The 19,309-nt window shown below is 46.6% G+C and overlaps 4 protein-coding genes across 4 annotated transcripts; 2 read left to right on the forward strand and 2 right to left on the reverse strand.

Moving 5' to 3' along the window:
* Positions 1-2,241: 2,241 nt before the first annotated feature.
* MYCFIDRAFT_78768 (uncharacterized protein) lies at positions 2,242-3,621 on the reverse strand (the record flags this gene model as incomplete). Its single annotated transcript, XM_007928978.1, has 2 exons — positions 2,242-3,097; positions 3,587-3,621. The coding sequence occupies 2 exons, from the start codon at positions 3,619-3,621 to the stop codon at positions 2,242-2,244; spliced, it is 891 nt and encodes a 296-aa protein (XP_007927169.1).
* Positions 3,622-6,092: 2,471 nt separating this feature from the next.
* Positions 6,093-7,602, forward strand: MYCFIDRAFT_78767 (uncharacterized protein; the record flags this gene model as incomplete). The annotated part of the gene is made up of 6 exons (XM_007928977.1): positions 6,093-6,178; positions 6,330-6,523; positions 6,666-6,753; positions 6,822-7,161; positions 7,279-7,427; positions 7,515-7,602. 6 exons carry the CDS (start codon positions 6,093-6,095, stop codon positions 7,600-7,602), a joined length of 945 nt encoding a protein of 314 aa, XP_007927168.1.
* Positions 7,603-8,474: 872 nt separating this feature from the next.
* Positions 8,475-12,405, reverse strand: MYCFIDRAFT_175392 (uncharacterized protein; the record flags this gene model as incomplete). Its single annotated transcript, XM_007929167.1, has 10 exons — positions 8,475-8,676; positions 8,709-8,714; positions 8,746-8,811; positions 8,836-8,870; positions 8,900-10,912; positions 10,944-10,988; positions 11,018-12,069; positions 12,128-12,227; positions 12,265-12,304; positions 12,338-12,405. 10 exons carry the CDS (start codon positions 12,403-12,405, stop codon positions 8,475-8,477), a joined length of 3,627 nt encoding a protein of 1,208 aa, XP_007927358.1.
* Positions 12,406-12,451: 46 nt separating this feature from the next.
* On the forward strand, positions 12,452-13,969 carry MYCFIDRAFT_197104 (uncharacterized protein; the record flags this gene model as incomplete). Its single annotated transcript, XM_007929168.1, has 1 exon — positions 12,452-13,969. One exon carries the CDS (start codon positions 12,452-12,454, stop codon positions 13,967-13,969), a length of 1,518 nt encoding a protein of 505 aa, XP_007927359.1.
* Between the last annotated feature and the right edge of the window lie 5,340 nt (positions 13,970-19,309).

Here is a 19,309-nt window from a genome sequence, read left to right on the forward strand (position 1 = left end):
CTTCTAGTATACTAACTTAGCGTAACCGGCGTTAGCTAAGAATTCCTTAAAGCAAAAAGCGATGTTTAACGAGTAGGCGTCTAAATCGGCGCGCGCGGAAGCTAGTATATTTATAGAGTAAGCGTAGGCTCGATAATCTTATAAGTATAGGATAAGTATAGAGTTAAGGAACTAGATAAGAGTCGGGAAACTGCTAGGGTGCTTATACTAGCAGGCTCTTACCTCGACTAGTGCCCGCTTCGGTAGGTGCTAGTATCGCGTAAACAAACCTAGATAAGGAAGGCGGGCCGCCTAGTCTAGCAATTAGAGGGCTATAGGGCGCCGTCGGTATATAGCTACATATATACGGAAGATAATGTGCGGAATTTAGAGGACTATTGTAATCGTATTAGTATCGAGCGTAGGTAGTTGTTATAGTTAGGTAGGTAGGTCAGTGCCGCTAGTACGGGACCTCGCGGTCGCGTTAAGCGGCGGCGGTAGGGTTTTTTAGTTTTTTAAGGTGCCTGTTCGTCTAGTACTCGGGTACTATTTAAACGGATCTAGATCTAACTAAAGCGAAGCTACTAATTGTTATACGAGGGACGATTAGTAGGTTAGCAAAGGTATAGTATTAGTAAGAGTATCTACGGTCCTACGGAAGTATATACAGGCCCGGCGTTCCGTGCCTGCTGTAATAGTATTAGTATTCGGGCTTCGGCTCTTTTCTAAGATTACTAGGCCTAATAATCTAGGAGCGACGACTGTCTAGGTCCTAGTTAGGCAGCCATTAATTATTACTAAAATTAGTACGGCTGATTTTCTATAGCGGCGCCTTCGTAGCGTATAAGGTCGAAATCTAGTAGTTATATTTACTTAGTCCGAGTCGATTTGTAACGTATCTTAAGGGGTTATAAGCTACGGTTTAGTATAATAATCTAGATCGTAATTATCCTAGTTAAGAGTATATAAGCTTAGTATAGTAGACTCTTACTAGCGCCTATTTTAGCGACTATAACGGTATCCTAGTATACGAAGATAAAGGCGTAGAGTACGTTAATCTAAAGTTAACTAGTAGTAAAGCTACGACTTAGATAGAATATATCGAGAATCTAATTTAAGCTAGCTTTAACGATCTCCTTTTAAAACTGCTCCGCCTTAGTATATAATCTAGTATCCTATACTAGTATCTAGATCTCCTCGAGTTTAGTAGCGGGTCCGATATTATTTAGTCGATATTAGAAGTACTATATTAGAGTCGGTATATCTTAACTATATAGTATATCGAGGTAGGCAATATTGCCCGACTAGATAGGCTCCTTACGACTAAGTGCCTTAGCCCTTACGACTAGGCAAACGAGGAATATACTAATAGGCCTAGTTCTTATTCTTATTCTAGTTCTTATTCTTACGATTGCGGTCCTTAGTAGAGCTATATAAATACGACGGAAACGCGCGATTACCTATATTAGTAGTAAGAGGCGATATTATTTAGTAGTTTATAATAGAAAAGGGCGCGCTAGCGGCGAGTAACGCTAGAAGACTATAGAAGTAAACGAGATCTATAATAGCGAATAGTTAGTTATATTAAGCGATATTATAGGTAGAGAGTAACTCTAGAAGACTATAGAAGCGGAATATATCGAATAGACTATACGTATCTACTAGGCGTACTTAAATAGGACTAGCGAATATACGGATATATATATATATATATCTATACGTATCTTAGCGCGTCTACTCTATTTTCTTTATACTTAGACTCGGCTTTTATCCTTTTAATAATATCGGTTCCTTATATGTAACCTTAACTATATACTACCTCGACTAGATAGCCTACTAGAACCTTAACTATAATATACGGTAGAGGAGTACGAGTACTAGCGAACTATAATATATATAATTACGTAGATAGCTAGATAATTCTAAAAGATTTCGCTTATTTAGTTTTATCGAGAAAGCGTAGTATTATAGGTCTATATATAGTATCCGGATATAAGTAGCTAGATATAAAAATAACTTTTATGTTTTCGGATTATCTAGAGCGTATCTCTTAATTCATATACTTTAAATTATGCTTATATTATCGAGTATAGTAATTTCTAGGAACCGTTTTATAAGCCTAATTAGAGGCAGGTTCTGTACGCATTTCCGGAATCTTTTGTTAGATCAAGCCCCCTAGCATCATTCGCAGATCCGAGCATGGACAGGAAGTTAGCACAGGCGACAAGAGCATTCGCAGGCGACAAGAGCATGCGTCGTCTCCTAAATGCTCTCGCTCGACCCGTCGCCTTGCTGCCTGCCTCGCCACTCCTGTACGGCGTGTAGAAATTCCAGATTACCGCAAGACTCTGCGCAATCGATTGGACGCGGCCAGTCGATACCCCCTTCCGTTCCACAATCCATCTCTGGATCTGCACCGCGATCCAGCAAGAAGTTGATCAGCTCTCGATGGCTGTCGCTGTTCGGACGGCGAGCAAGATAGCAGAGCGGTGTGCTGCATTGATCGCCAACGCGATGTTCGATGGCATTGACATCAAGCTTGACGACGTCAATCAGATGTCGCACCATGGCCATTCGGTCTGTGTAGGGCTGACTTGTGCCTCTCGAGGCCAGCAATGTTGCTTTCTCGACGGCGAGGTGCAGCGTGCGTCGGTCCAGCGGAGCACCTCTCCTTCGTAGCAGCTCAAAGGTCTCAACACTGCCCGATGAAGCGGCCAGGCCCAGGATTGTGGGCGGCGGTGAGCTTCCACGAGACAAGTCGTCAGGAACATCGACTTTCGCGCCATGGTCCAAGCACCACTCCACAAGATCGGGATATTCCACGACGAACCAAAGCAACGGCCAGCTGTCGCCTCGACTGTTGATGTCCCATCCATGAGCGACGAGAATCTCGAGCACCTCCTGCGAGGGTTTGGTAGGCTCGTCGTTGATCAAGATGTCTTTGGCAATCAATTTCTCGACATCGGGGCCGTGTTCAAGCACGTATTGGAGCACGTGGATCGCGTTCCTCGCGCAGGCACGTTTGAGCCCGCGCTGGACGATGTCGGACACTGCATGGCGAGAGCTCGGCTGTGACGCGAGAAGTATGGCTTGTTCCATGACGGACACATCGTCAGTCCTGCACGCTTCGGTACAGAGCGTCATTGCATTCGCTGGTGCCATTCCGAGCGCAGATTGATGTATTCGAGATTGAACGATTCTGTTGCAAGCCGGAAGGGAGAAAGTCGCAAACCAGAAGTCTTCCGAAAATCATGCCAGAACCCGCAGCCTCTCAACTAGCAAGGCACTCAGCGCTCGAAAGGATTTGACGATGCTCATGCCCTTGCACATGCACGTCGCACAGAACTTCAGCTTGGCTGGGCTCGGTTTCACCAATTGGGAAACGCCCACCGCTATACCTAGTTGACTCGATAGTTCTCGTACTCTCTAGTTAAGAAAGTCGATGCAACCAATGTTTCAGGATAGCTTAATAAAGAGCAAAAATCTGGATGGTGCACTCCCCTTCAGCCGCAATATCATGGTATGACCAGGCTGTCACTGCTGTGCGACGCCAGTCCGATCAGATGAATGAACATGTGCCAGGCCCATTGCTGCTACCTAGACACACTCCGATCCGAGATCATTGAATGCGGCATGGGCCATGGCTGGGATTTCAATCGAATCCTTCCCAGTCCGTCCTACCTCGAGTCTTTCGGCAGCACGCTCTAGAGGAACCGCAGAGTCCTGAGGTGGCTTCTTGGTGCAACCACAATGAAGTAGCATTGGACCATACGCTATTAATCGCCACCTGCGTGGGACTAGAACGGGGTAAGAGCCATGAGTATTGGATCAAATCGCCTATGGGCTCATTGCTGGTTTACTTATAACTTCGTCCAACTCTTCATCCGTTTCTCATGCCTACCAAGCTCATAGTCCTTGACCGAGAGGTGTAAATTCGCTTCGACTTCTCTTCCTCGTTCGCTGGACAAAGACCACATCTACCGCCAATGGGAGTTTCAAACTTCGCAACAGCTTTTCTGCTGCTCTCAAGCCTTGCTCAAACGCTGACGCTCCCTGAGAGGGGACAGCACAATGGTATCCGAGATATTGCTGTCGACATAGACAGTGAAGTGAAGGTCGTCCTGTCCACGCCCGCGACTCTGGAACAGATCGCTCGAGAGCTTGCAATCGACGTCTCTTGCTTGCGGGCCGCCAATCCGTCTCTGTCATCTCTCGGCCGTGGTCAACACTGCACCGTTCCTCAAGCCTGCTGTGGAAGTAGCTGCAATGGGAAATTTTGCAGTAATCGTCCTCGCTGCCACAATCAATCCACATCGACTGTCACCGTCAAGACCGGTACTGATACGGACTGCTATTCGACCCTGACTACAAGTATATCCTTCACCTTGACGTCAAGCTCAACCACAACGTTGACAGGCTCGGGATTCTCGCCAACCTCCAGCATTGCAAGTACTTCCTCTTCGCCAAGTAGCAGTATTTCTCAATTCATCAGTAGCACCACCGGCATATCGACGACTCCTATCAGCAGCATATCGACTACCACCCTATCAACGCCATTGCAAGGTTCCTCTTCTTCTTCCTCGCAAACAACGGGAGTCATTACCACTACCAATTCTCTCGGACAGACTGTTATATCTGACAGCTCCATTGCGATCACTTTGCCTACTGGTAAGCAAAGACCCCACTGGCAGGCATCCTTTATTCTCAATGCCTGTGACCTTGAGTCTACTGCGGAGACAAATAAAAAAAAACAGGAGACATTCCGCTTCCTCAGATATACCTACTGACACTTGACCTACACTTCCAGGCATCTCTTCAGCAATAGTTGTGACACTTCCGGACAATTCCATCACCACGATTCAGCCTTCTTCTGCGTCTTCTGAGAGTACTTCAGCCTTCGTGCCAACCACCAGCTCTCCTTCGCAGACCATATCGGAAAGCTCCAGTCTGCAGCCTTCTTCTACACTTTCCACGACGATTTCAGGCTTAACCACAACTACAAACTCTCTTGGGCAGACTGTGACCATCGAAAGCTCTAGTACCGGCTCTCTATCTACTGACTTCCCTTCAACGGGTACGCTCTCCCTTCCGGAAAGCGCATCTGATACATTATTGCCAACTTCGGTGCCGTCTTCGTCTAGCTCGGGGTCGAGCATCACTACGATCTCTTCGAACCAGACCACCACATCAAACACTGCATTTGTGGTCACCACGACGAACTCGCTTGGGGCAACGTTGATATCCACTATTAGTCAAGTCGCCAGCTCTTCATTCGTCGCAACGCCTACGACTTTAATAACTACTTCTGGATCTGTGATCATCTCTGACTCGACCAGCTCGCCGTCGTTGCTGCCCTCGACGAGCGATCTCACATCTACAACAACGACGTCCGATGGACTCACAATCATCACGCAGTCAGGTCAAAGCTTTACAATCTCTTCCACACTCTCTGCTCCAGTAACAATCACGAATGGGAACAGTTCTGTGATCACATTCACCCCTAGCTTCTCATCTTCGACAAGCAACGCACCAGTACTTACTACGACAAATTCGGACGGCCTTACTATAGTATCGCAGTCGGGAGCTGTACTCACCATTCCGACCGGCATCACTCAACCAACTACTATCACACAGTCCGATGGTGTAGTGACGACCTTCTCACCAGGCCCTGTCACTTCGCCTCCCTCGAGTAGCACGGGCTCAACTTCAACCACTCCTCTGGGTTTATTTCCCATCACTACTCCTGTACAAGAACCGAAGGCTGACGATGATGGTACCATTATACCTTGTAACCTGTGGTTCTTCTCGCTTTGTATTGACTGGCTAGATACCGATATCCTCGGCTGGAAGTTCAATCTGCCGCCTGGGATTCACCCACCTGGACCTCCACCACCCATTACATTTCCTCCCGGACTGTCTATCTCAATCAGTGTCAGTGGCACGCTTCCTAGTTGGCCTGCCCTTACAGTTGGTCCTGATCTGCTGCCGACCTATGAGCCAGAGCCGGACGATTGCGAGACCGAGTCTGCTGAACTATGTCTCACCAGCACTTCCTTCGGAGTTTCTTCAGCTGGGGCCACCGTCACCACTACTGCTAGTTCAGTGTTATCTACATGTGCCACAGTGTATGGATGCGATGTATCGGACGACTCAAGCTCAACGACGACCACTTCCACCACTTCAGGATACCCCTACTCTTGTACCGTTGGTTGTCAGGGTTGCAATGCTCGCCGCGAGCTTTCAACTCCCACAGCCGTACCCTCGCTTCCATATCCCACGACAAACAAGCCGAGCAATCTTACTTCGTTTTTCTTGCACTCCAACTTGGCCATACGTGACATTCCGAACAGAAATGACTGGGACGTGGTTGCTGAGCTCTATGATGCTGTCAAGGGAGAGGAAAGGTCGGTCAACGTGGTCCATGACAACGCTGGCCAAGTAGGCCTCTCTAGTTCCCGATTCAGATACTTCGATGCCTCCGAAACCAACATCTACGTAACTGGACTCGCTGGTTGCACATCCATTCTGGTGGTATCTCGGCTAGGTATGTCGCTTTTCAATGTTACGCAATCGAAGTCTGTGACGGGGACAATGTCAACATTCCCAGAGACAGCAAAAGGGGACTGAACTGGTCTGCGCCGAGGAAGCTTTTTCAAATGGCGCATTACTGACGGTGTCCATTGTAGGGGCATATATCTCTCATCTGTGGGAGCCGTCTTTCACAGAACCCGGGGGTCCACCGAACTTCCAAGCAGATGTGATCGATTACCTAAAGTATGCCGAGCAGTCATCTTCCATCGCCATTCCAGTTCGTTGACCTAGTGCTAACTAATCTGTTCCAGCAACGGCCGAGCTGGTGGAGAAGCCGATACTGAGCCTCTTGGCGCTCTTGTTCAGGGTGGCGTATTCGGTGACACAGCAACCACAAAGATCTTCATCATGACGCCGGCGACATATAGCCTCGACCTGGACGCGAGCACTTCTGGAATGAGCGCCAGCCTTACGAATGGAGATAACCAGCCTCTTTTCGACGGCGCCACACCAGAAGTCCCGACAGACAGACTCACCCCGATCAGGACGACATTGGCACAATTAATGCCTGGCGTCCCAATTTCTCAGTTTACATACAGGAGACAGACCCTCAACAATCAGTTGGAGACCGGGGCCTATGGCAAGGCGATGGTAAGTCACGTCACGATCTCGCTGGACGCTGCGCAGTAGATATACCGCGTGGCAACGACGACCCGTTTCGTTGAATATCTCACTGTGGTCTTGAGATGCTGACTCAAGTCTTCGTAGATCCTTTACAGCAACTACCAGAAAGAGGATCCAGATACGTTTGAAAATTTGGATCCAGCTATAGATTGCGGACTGAGACAGAAAGCAATTTGGCAATGCTGGATCCAGGGAAAGTTGATGGGCAGTGACCTTTGGGATGCCTTACCAGGGTGAGTACTTCTATCTCCACTTCTGCATAGCCAGAAGTCAGGGCTCTGGGAAGGAATCGTCGTTGCCATTCGACGCGATCTGTGCAGCTTCGAGCAGAGCCAGGGTGCCGCAAGCAACGATAGATTCCTTCGAAACCGGAACATGTCAGGCATTCTATTGGATCGGTGTCGCTAAAACATACGACTGCAGTCAAATTGCTCCCAATCAAAAACGTCAAGCCAACAGTGCGTGCACGTTGTCTGCCACTCCAACTCCCAGTCCGACCTCCGATTCGACTCCTACTTCGACTCCCGATTCAACTCTTAGTTCAGTCCCAACCCCAGAATCACCTGCAACTCCAACTCTGACATCAACCGCATCAGCGTCATCTTCCAGCACACCCTCAACCATTTCCTCAGCCCCAGTAACAACGACAGTCCAACTACCCGGCGGCGCTACACCTTTCCCGTACGAGAATATCGTCTGCAGAGGATCCGACGAGCTTCCTGGTCACGCATCGATCGATCTAATCTGGCAACATACAAGTGCCGTTGCATTTTGCTCCGACAACGAAAACACTGACCTAGGTCCGGGCTCCTCGCCAGCAACCAAACATGATCCGGATGAACGAGGGGTGGACTACTACTATTCCGTGGCGTGGAGAGATAACTGCGTTGTAGAAGGGGTGGAAACTCAAAACGTCAACAGTCCTATTGACATTGTGGATTATTGTTGGTCTTTGATGCTTACTATCTATTATCAATGTAAGTTTTATCTTCTGCTCACTTACCTACCCGCGTGTCTTTGCTAACTGCATTCTTTCAGGTGACAACGGTGGAATCGGTGGCTACTGGGACATTGGGTGTTTGAGGTACACTTTTACTGGAGGCTTGTAACACCGCCATCCACACACAAGGAATGCGTGCTATAAGTCGGCGAATGGAGGACGCTCTCTTGATCCTTGCTCAGCATTCGATTCCATCCTGCTGTCAGGGTAAATTCTTGATCCCTTAGGGTACAGTTCTTTTCGAACGTGTTGTCTGATCATGAGAATGCAATCAATTGTGTCAGATCACTAATGGAGCGGCTGGCACATTCGTCGGCCATCGTGAGCGCAGCGGATAGTCATGTAGTATTATCCCAGGCTTCGTATGCTGAACCCGCTCGCCTCTTGCTATCTTCGCGGTCTCGTCAAATTTCCTCTCAGCCTCATTCCCAACACAACCGCCCTCCTCGAATGCATGGAGACTCGCAGCAAGCGGGAAAGTGCTCTAGCTCATCTCCTAGGTTTAGCAATCGACGTGGTTCTCGATATCTCTGCATCGATCTCTTAGGCACCGGAGTGCTTTGCCCACAACCCATTCGAACTTGTACCACCTGCAGCCACCAAAATCCTTCCAACCGCTTTATACTGTTCAACAATGAAACGGGTGACCGACGGAGCAACCAATCGTCTCGTGACCCTCAACAGGGCATCAATATGCTTTCCCACGACATCGAGCGGTGTGCCCTCGCCAATGAAGATCGTAGTACTACTATAGTCCCGCGGCGTTGAGGGGCCAGAAAAATGATTTTTGCGAACTTGATTGACATCCAGACCCGCAGCAATAAGCACCTCGACACACTTCACCAGTCCCGATGCAGCTGCGTAGTGTAGCAGACTTCCATTATCCTTGTCTACATTGCAAGCCCAAATTCCAAGATCCGGGATTTTGGAAACGATGAGCTGTGCGAGATAATTGTCTTGTGCGAGGGACTCTTCGCTGGTACTCAATCCTTCATGCATGCAGCGTGGATGAGATTTGCTGTACAATAGCTCAGCAAGCACATTGATGCCACGGCACGTGGTCTTAAGGTCGGCCCCGGCATTAATGATATGTCTGTAAAGCGTGCCTGCTCGTCGGGCGGCAGTCAACAATGGCGTGGTCCCATCGTTCGCTTTATGGTTGGTATTAGCGCCGCTTTTCACAAGCAGATCGATGATGACGAATAGGTCGCTGAAATCGTGTGACCTGTCGGGAAGTAGTACCAAGGCTGTTGCGCCGTTGGCGTTTGCGATGTTTGGGTCTGCTCCACATTGGAGAAGGGCAGAGGTGGCAATGTCGTCAGTCTCGGTCACTGCTATCATGAGTGGTGTGAGACCGGACACCAGACTGCGGCCAGGATTCATTGGTGTCTTGGTAAGCTGGTCTATATCGGCGCCCATCTTCTGGAGTTCTTGGATCGTCTCCACGATTTTCTGCTTCCGTTCAGCAGGTGTTCCTACAAATGCTGGATACCAGAACCGTAGTTTATTGCTTGTCCGGGACATTCGCAAGTACGATAGGCGGTGAATAGGTGTATATCCTTCTTCGTCCTCGCTCATGATGATTGGGTGAGTGCTGAGTCTGCGTATAAGCTGCAGAGCTTTCGCATCATGCATAGCTGCAGCTAGGTCAACCACCGTGAAGCCTCCAGTCTCATCGTCTGATTCTGAGTACTCTCCTTCTTCGGCATTGCCATGAATTCGCATCACTCGTACGTTCTCGTCTGTGATATATGGATCACGACCATCACGCGCGTTGGGATTTGCGCCTTTCATGAGCAATTCTGTGGTTGCTATGGTGCATCCCGTGAAGATCGCCCAATGGAGTGGAGAGCCTGGAGGCCAGGAGAACGGAAAATGTAGATTTGACATCCAGGACACAGGTTCTGTACAAGCTTCGATATTGGCCCCTGCTTTCAGCAGGGCCGTGAGTATGGTTCGAATATGTGCAGGCGAGAAGCTGAACAGCCAGTGAAGACAAGTGAGCCCGATCATCCCGGATCGAATCGACGCGTCTGCGCCTTGCTCACACAAGACTGATACGGCTTGCCAGTGGCCAGCAAGGCAAGCTTTGTAGAGGGCGGTCTCGCCAAATATGTTGCAAGTGTTGATTGACGCTCTTAAGTCACCAGTCTTCAGGGCACTTTTAAGCTCAATATGCTTTCCTGTGGCAGCCATGATATGGAGATAGTTATTCTGGTACTCATCCCTATAGGCAAGGTCGCATTCTGCGATGGCAGGCAACGGCGAGTAGAATTGGTTATATCCTGTTCGTTCACGAAACTGGTCCCACGCTCTTGCGGCAACCTTCGGCGCTGTGTCATGAAGTCTTCTCCAGGCCATCAAAGATCCAGTCCTGACAGCATCTTGCAGCAGCTCGGTGTCAATTTCGAAAGCAACCCCGTAATTGTGACAAAGGTCGGCGATGATGGCTTGAGCTGGCACACTTCCTCTGCTGATAGCCGCTTGCAACACCGCGAGCTGTAACTCCTTGCCAGATTTGGTCGGCGATCCATGCGTCAAAGCAAGGAACAAGGAAAGGAGCTGAGGTGCTGTCAGAGTAGGTCTGTATCGTCTGTACGATGCCTCCAAGCCCTGGAGGTAGAGCGGCTCGATAGATATAGGCTCGATAGGGAACGAGCGTTGTAGACTGTCGGTCTCTTGCTCGAGCATCACTTGTTCTTTCCTACTAGCCTCATCCTGCTGCCTAATCCCTCATTAGCGGCGCAACCGGATCTGGTCTTGCAATTCCCCAGCTCACCAATATCTCACTGCGCTTGAATCTGTCATCAACAACTCACCAACCTCGAAGGGACGAGCTTCGACTGAATCTGCCAGCAGGAGCGGTAACCCACGCTTGAGTTGTGAAGCGAAAGCTTCAGGGAATCGGGTGGGATAGTTGATCAACGCCATGGCATCTCCTGGAAGCTTGCTGGACGGAGGATGTCCTCGCAGAAAGGCGATGCTCCAGAGGACCATTCCGTAAGAGAAGTTGTCGGCTTTGACAAGCTGCGCGACCGTGAGCTTGGAGCCATGGCATATTTCAGGTGCACACCACTGACTGGACATGCCCACGACCTCGATACACTTATCCAAAGGTGATTGGTGGTCGCCCACGGACAGTCCAAAGTCAGCCAATTTGGCAATGAACGGCACCTGTTGACACCTGTTGTTTCGAAATACCAGAATGTTCTGCGGCTTGAGATCTCCATGTACAATACCGGCTGCATGTATCGCATCCAATCCCTGTCCGACATCGATGCTGAGCTGGTGAATTGAGTCAGGGCCCAACTCGTGTTTCGAGAAGATGGAGGAGAGGTCGGCGTAAGCAAGTTCGAGCACAAGCAGAGGTCTTTCATACCAGGTGCCATCCAGACCCCAACCATACAGGTCTACGATGTCCCTGTGATAGCGCAAGGACTTGTTTCTGAGAGCAATTATTTCGAGATACATGTCGTGTACTTGTTGGCGAGATCGAGGCGAGGTAAGATCCAAAGATCCATCTTCGTTATACTGGAAAAGGGGCCATTTGACGGCCACCTCAACTGTAGTAATCTCTTCCTGACAGTCTTCTGGGTACAAAACGTCGCCCGAAGTCACCAGAAACTGGGCACCCTGACCAAGGCGGCTCCTTTCGTCGAAGCGACTATATAAGGTCAGCGGTCCTGGGACGCCGAGCGATACGAGCGACGTGACGAGGTCATCGACAGTCCTCAATGTAGCAAGACCCGGCAGCGAGTTGCCGCCAGATATCTGGCTGAATTTGTTCTTCCCGCTGGTCAGCGCTTCGTCTTGAAAAGCTGCCGAGATTTCGGTGCAGGCGGCGATGGGGTTCTGCGCAAAGATTAAAGTCGACTCTTGATTGTCCGTCATTACATTTGTAGGAGGCAATGTGCCTTCGCTGTAAGAATCAACGAAAGCAGCATTTCAGAGTTCGCTTGGGCTTCTCTTGGTGATGTTTCGGCGGTGGAGTAAAGCTGGTCAACAGGTACCAAATTGACGTGCTTTCTGTCCACTCGTCCCAACTCAGGTTCTGTTTTCAGCTCTGCCACCAAGAAAATCAGCTGAGACGCCTCTTCGGCAGCCCAAAGGCTCGATTGGCCAAGTGCTGGGTTTCATGCATACTCCCCTGCAACTGGAGCGCCCCATTGCATTTTGTAGTTGCCTTGACACGTTAGCACGCTGGATACCATATAATGCTGAACGACACGACACGCAGATGATCGCCCGCGCCTCGTCATGTCTGGAGCTGAAGCTGCGGCCGGCGTAGCGGGATTAGTGCTTGCGTTGCCAGGAGTCATCGACCTGTGCATCAAATATGGCAATTTCTTGAAGGAGAAAATCGAGTCGTACAGGAAGTTCGACGAGGTTGTCAAGCTTGAGCACTTCGTCACTGAATTGGTCAGCGGCGAGCTCAACATTCTGTTGGGCTTCTTCCATTCGATCCATGACCAGATGACGGAGACGATCAAGAATGGAGTCTATCAGCTTTTTCAAGTCCTCCGGACAGCGCTGGAAAATGCGATCAACCAGTTTCCGAAAGGCAGACCGACCGTGGGGACGAAACTGGCATTCTCTCTCAGCGGCAGGAAGCGGATCAGCGAGGCAGTTGAGGAGCTCGAAACATGGCATGGACGACTCGTCACCCGTGCTATGGTAGTCTTGTTCTTCGGCGGCAGCATTGCGGCGGGTCAGAAGCAGATCACTAGCAACCCAGCCATAGCTAGGATTGTCCGAATCCGTGGTGCATTCAAAGACGACCAACGACGTGCAACACTTCGACTGCGAACACCAGATGCCAAGGATATCACTTCCAAAGTTGATCAATCCGAGATCTGGGATCTGGCGCAAACCAGGACCTTGATCGAGTATCGGAAGTATGACCCAGTGACGACTTCGAAGCAGACCGCAGAGCTAGAAGTCAATGTTCGAGACCTCTCTGCCAGGCTGAATCATGTGATCGCTTCAGAATCCGGGCTCCTACACTGTACTGGGTTCTCTGAAGACCAAGCTGGGCACAGTTTTTTGATGCACTTCGCATACCCAGAGCGAAAGGCCAACCCTCGGTCGCTTCAAAGTCTTCTGACAGATCCGACAAACATCTCTGTCGGTATCAAACACTCTCAGACCGACCGCATCGTGCTCGCTCGTCGCCTGACGTCTGCAGTGCTGTACTTGCACTCCGCAAACTTCGTCCACAAGAACATCCGTCCTTCGAACATCCTGATATTCGATGAGGTCCCCCAGGATGGTGACCAGCCCTCAACATACCCCAACGTCGTAGGCGATCCATACCTCGTCGGCTTCGACGATGTCCGCAAAGCAGATGCGAAGTCTAACATGGTTCGTGTAGATGAATGGCAGAAGAACATCTACCTTCACCCGGATCGGCACAGGATGAGCGCGGGCGACGAGTTCACCATGCGCCACGACCTGTACAGTGTGGGCGTTGTACTTCTGGAGATCGCACTCTGGGGCAGTTTCACAGATCGTAGTAGTCGCGGGATTGGCAGGCAGCTGCTGGAGAGCGGAGGAGCTCTGAGGAGTCCAGAGGCCCTCAAGCAGAGGTATATCCGTTTGGCCAGGACCCTGGTCCCGAGAAGCCTCGGAAACCTTTACAGTGAGGTCACTGTCGCATGTCTGGAAGGACTAAAGGACGAGGAGCAAGGAGGACTGCTGGACGACCAAGATGGAATTGTTGTTGGAGAAGCGTACATCTCCCAGATTATGACCAAGTTAGATGAGATTCGTCTATGAGGGCGTTCGGCGGAGTGAGTTCAAGTCACCGCTCTTGCGAGTCTCTAGCATCTTGGTATAAGGCGCTGCAGTGATGCTTGCCATCGGAATGAACACAATTGAATGCTCGAGACCAAGAGTGTTGTGTAGGAGAAGGAGAAAGACGTGTCAAAATTGAGTAACGAGTTTCACCTTCCTATTGTTCTTGGCGCGTAAATCGCGGATATAGATTTAGTTATTATAGTAACAGTAGGCAGGCCTATAGTTGAGAAAGATAGTACGCGTCTAGCTTTAATATATATTTTTCCTATTAAGAAATAGATTATAATTCTTTAAGTTTAAAATATAGCTAGTAGTTTCTATACTTATATAAAGCGGTAATATAGCGAATTTTACGATTTGCGAAATACAGTAGTATTATATCTAATAGTATTTACCTACTCCTTTTACTATCTATATATATACTAGATATAATAAGGGTACGTTAGTAGGTAGATAGGATAGTAGTAGGTATAGGTAGTATTTAATAAGGATCTAGGAGAAGAGGGAGGAAGGTAGGAGAGTTGGCCTATTGCTGAGCGCTAAGCCCTACCTAAGGTATTAAGACCCTAGCTTTACTCGAGCCTAGTTATATACTAATTACGTATAACCTCTTTAGTCCTAATATACGCTTCCCTTCTAAAGGCCGCGCCCTCGTAGCCGGTCTATATTCTAATCTTATCCTCTATTGCTACTAACTTAGTAGGTCTAATAAGCTGCTTAGCCCGCGCTAAATTAAACACGTAACTACCTAATTATGTAACTATATTAAACCTTACCTCTAATATAATATAATGTTTAACTCTAACTGCGCTATCCTTACATATAATAAAGTAATATATAATTACGAGAATTAAGGACTATCGACTAATTACAATATAAGCGCGCCTTCCCTACTATAATAGGTAGGCGTACGAGGTATTATAGCACTGCCTCCGTTCTAAGTAATATCGTATCGAGTTCTTTACGTCTACTCTTAAAAAAACCTAGCAATGTCCGCTTCCGAGAGTTGTTCTTATTATTACGAGGGCTATTATTTACTATCGTAGTTTTACTAGCCCTAATTAGTTAGGTTTAGCAGCCTTTAATTATTAATCTTATCTTATCTTTTTAAAAAACATAGTTCGTCTAGTTTCTATAGGTAAAGGCTATTATAAGTGCAATAGTTAAGGTTCGCCTCGCTTAAAGGGTCGGAAAGATCGAGGAGTAACCTATTGTCTACAAGATCGACCCTAGCTAGCTTAGCTCTATAGTTTTGCCCTTAGTTAGCCTATTAGTCGCTTAATCTTTAAGCGGCTTAAAGTTTTAATTAAACTCTTAGTAGGTTCAATCTTTTAACTTAGTTAGTATAGTGCTTTAGGCTCGTAGTATAGGTAAGGTTGCCCTCGCAGATATAGCGATAATAGTAGGTAATGTTAATAATAGCGGCGCTAGCCGTCTTAGCGCCGACTTTACCTTGCTTCTAATTTCCTTCTTTAACTAATAACAACTCGGCAATACCGTTACTAATATAGACGTGTCTTTCCTTCTTTAAGCAGTAATACATACTCTGTAATACTGTTACTAATATAGCCGCGCTAGCCGCCGGTATACTACTAGCTCGTAGCGCGATACTATTATCTTCGTTACCGTTATTCGTACGCCGCTACGCGTGCGCGTATCGCCCTTATCGATCGTTTAGGCCTTAGAGCCTTAGTAGAATAAAGGAATAAAAGGGGGCGCTAAGAGAAGGGTCTTATAGGGTACGCTAGTAAAGAGGTAGATTCTATAGTAGTATAGTCTTATTATCCCTTATTACTAATAATTGCTTGCCTCTAATTAGTTAGCTAATAGTACCCTAGGGGTAGCATTAATCCTAGGCCTTTCTAGTAACATTATAGGCCCTTAGTCTTCTTCTTATTTTTTATACTAGTCTAATACTTATCTAGCAACTTAGTTATATCCTTAAAGGAACCTTTAGCTTCCTACGAGTCCTATTTAGGCGAATAGCCTTGCTATCTCAATAGGTATTCCTTCTTGCCTTACCTAGTCCGGTGCTTTAGAATGCGTTCTATAGACTATAGCTCTTCGCTATTAGCTAGTATGTCCTCGGATTTAGTAGGTGCTTTATCCCCTTCGTATAGGTAGTACGGCTTAAGGAGGGATATATAGAAGGTGTTATAGATAGTATAATAAGGTAGAAGCTACAACTAATAGGCCTGTATGCCCTTAGCCTCTCGAATGCAGAATAGGCTAATATATCTTAGTGCGAGCTTAGGCCTTGTTTTGCTATTAGGGGATAGGCGTTTGCGGATACGGAGGTTCTTCGTACTAAGTATAACTATATCGCCTTACTTAAAGGTTATTAGCGTATAATGCTTGTTATAATAGGCCTTCTAATAGGCCTATGCCTTTGCTAGTTTGTTAGCTATTTTGGCGTGAATTTCTCGTATCTTTTAAACCCTCTTAATAGCTACTAGTGTCTTAGGTACTTAACGCGCTTCCCTTTCCTTACGCTCGGCCTCGAGCGAGGTAAATAGATCCTATAGCAAGGTAGCGTTTTAGCCTATTATAGCTATATATAGTAAAACCTTAGTTAACGAGTGTACGCTATTGTTATATACGAATTCTATAGGCTATAGGAGATTAACCTAATCCTCGGGGTTCTTATTAATGTAGCTACGTAGGTACTGCTATAGGGTAGCATTATGCCTCTCTATTTGACTGTTAGTCTATAGATAGAAAGCTATTAATAGCCGATGCTTTAGTCTTAGCTATAGGCATATTTCGCTCTAATAGTGCGATATTAGTATCGATCTACGATTAGACACTATCCCCTTAGGGGTTCCTTAATAGGTATAGAAGATATTGTTCTATAGCGCTTCTACTATATTAATAGTAGTCTAATCCTTCCGCGCCGGGATATATCGAGCGCCTTTAGTAAATCGATCTACTATAATAAGGATAGCATTATATACATCCTTGCTACCCCTACGTTTAGTAGGTAGATAGCCTATAATAAAATCTATTATAAGCTCTACGAATAGCTTCCTAGGAATAGGAAGTAAAGACAACTTGCTAAATAGCAAGTGCTTTAGTGCTTTAATACGCTAGTATACTACGTAGGTCTGTACGTATTCTTTTATATGCCGTTTACTATTCGGCTAGTAGTATATGCGCGATAGTAGCTCGTGCGACCTCTCTATACTATAGTAACTAGCGAGCTTACTATTATAGTGCCTCTTTAAAAGCTCTTGTCTAATCGATTGTTTAGCGGGGACATAGTATCTACCCTTAAACTTTAAGTAACCCTTATCGTCGATCGACTAATTATTATTACTCTTACTAGATCGAGTCGCCCGTCTACTTACAAGCCTATTAATACGCTCGATAGTAAAGGCGTCCCTCTGCTAAGTACGTAATAGCTTATCTATAAACGATTAACTATCCCTATTTATAAGGTTATTTAACAGCGCCCGTACTATCGAACGAGGTACGTATTATATATATCTAATAGTACTAGCAGCCGGAACTACTATAACCTCTTCTATAGTACTATCGCTATATAGGCTATTACTATAGATAGCAATGTCTTTAATCGAGTTATTATAGCTCGAGCGATCTACGTCCTTTCTTTTAACGTATACTAGAAGAACGATAACTCCGCTATAGTATTTGTTACCGCCGCGGGGTCCGGAAGTCCGCTTATTCTACGCTTGCTTATTAATAATACAGGCTATAGCAATCTTATACTATAGGGTTAGAAACAATAAATTGATATACTAAGTCTCGCTATCGTAATTAGGTCGCCTCGATAGGCTATCGGTAGGGTTACTTACGTCTAGCTAATATAATATATTAAAATCGAACCCGGCGAGGAAGACGGCCTATCTAGCCTATCGACCTATAACCCTTATAACCTTAGTAATACTACGTAGGTTGTTATAGTCCGTATAGACCTGAATTGTATACTAAGCACTATCGAGATAGTAGCGCTAGTACTTAAAGGCTTCTACGATTACTAAGAGCTCTTACTCGTAGGTCTCGTATCGACGTTTTATATCGATTATCTTCCGTAAAAAGAAGGCAATTAGGTGCTAGTAATTGTTATTATCTAATTGCTATAATATAATAGCCGATATAGCGAACTATAAAGCGTTAGTCTTAATACGGATCTGCTTGCTTAGTATAAAATAGTGCAATAAGGGGACTTCGGTAAAGCGTTGCTTTAGACCGTTAAAAGCGGCTTATACTCTATTAGTCTATTTAAACTCTCTAGTTAGGTTGGCCTTAGTTTTAGTAAGCTTAGTTAATAGTATTACGTGCCTCGAATAGCCCTTAATAAAGCGGCGGTAGAAGTTAGCAAAACCGAGGAATAATTAAAGCTCTTTAATAGACGTAGGAATAGGCAATTTAGTAATTGTTTTAATCCGATTAGGATTAGCCTTAACACCCTTAGTTAATACGAGGAAGCTAAGGAAGGCTACCTCCTTAGTTGTAAGAAGGGTATATTAGCAGGTAGATAGGGTAGTAGTAGGTACGAGTAGTATTCGATAAGGAGCTCGGAGGAGAGGGAGGAAGGCAGGCAAGTTAGCCTATTGCTAAGCGCTAAGCCCTGCCTAAGGCACTAAGACCCTAGCTTTACTCGGCCTAGTTACATGCTAATTACGTATAGCCTCTTTAGCCCTAATATACGCTTCCCTTCTAAAGGCCGCGCCTTTGTAGCCTGTCTATGTTCTACGACCTCTATTGCCGCTAACTTAGCAAGTCTAATAAGCTGCTTAGCCCGCGTTAAATTAAACACTTAACTACCTAATTATATAACTATATTAAACCTCACCTCTAATATAATGTCTAACTCTAACTGCGCTATCCTTGTATACAATATAGTAAAGGGATATAAAGCTATAAGAATTAAGGGCTATCGACTAATTATAATACGGGCGCGTCTTCCCTACTATAATAGGTAGACGTACGAGGTATTACAGCCCTACCTCCGCTCTAAGTAATGTCGTTCCGAGTTCTTTGCGTCTACTCTAAAAGACTTAGAAATGTCCGCTTCCGAGGGTTTGTCCGTTCTAAGGGTTGCTCTTATTATTACGAGGGCTATTATTTACTATCGTAGTTTCACTAGCCCTAATTAGTTAGGTTTAGCAGCCTTTAAGTGTCAACTAATTATATCTTTTTAAAAAACTTAGTTCTTCTAGTTTCTATAGGTAAAGGCTATTATAAGTGCAATAGTTAAGGTTCGCTTCGCTTAAAAGGTCGGAAAGATTAAGGAGTAACCTATTATCCGCAAGATCGACCCCGGCTAGCTTAGCTCTATAGTTTTTGCCCTTAGTT

Source organism: Pseudocercospora fijiensis (assembly GCF_000340215.1).
Source record: "Pseudocercospora fijiensis CIRAD86 unplaced genomic scaffold MYCFIscaffold_5, whole genome shotgun sequence".
NCBI lineage: Eukaryota > Fungi > Ascomycota > Dothideomycetes > Mycosphaerellales > Mycosphaerellaceae > Pseudocercospora > Pseudocercospora fijiensis.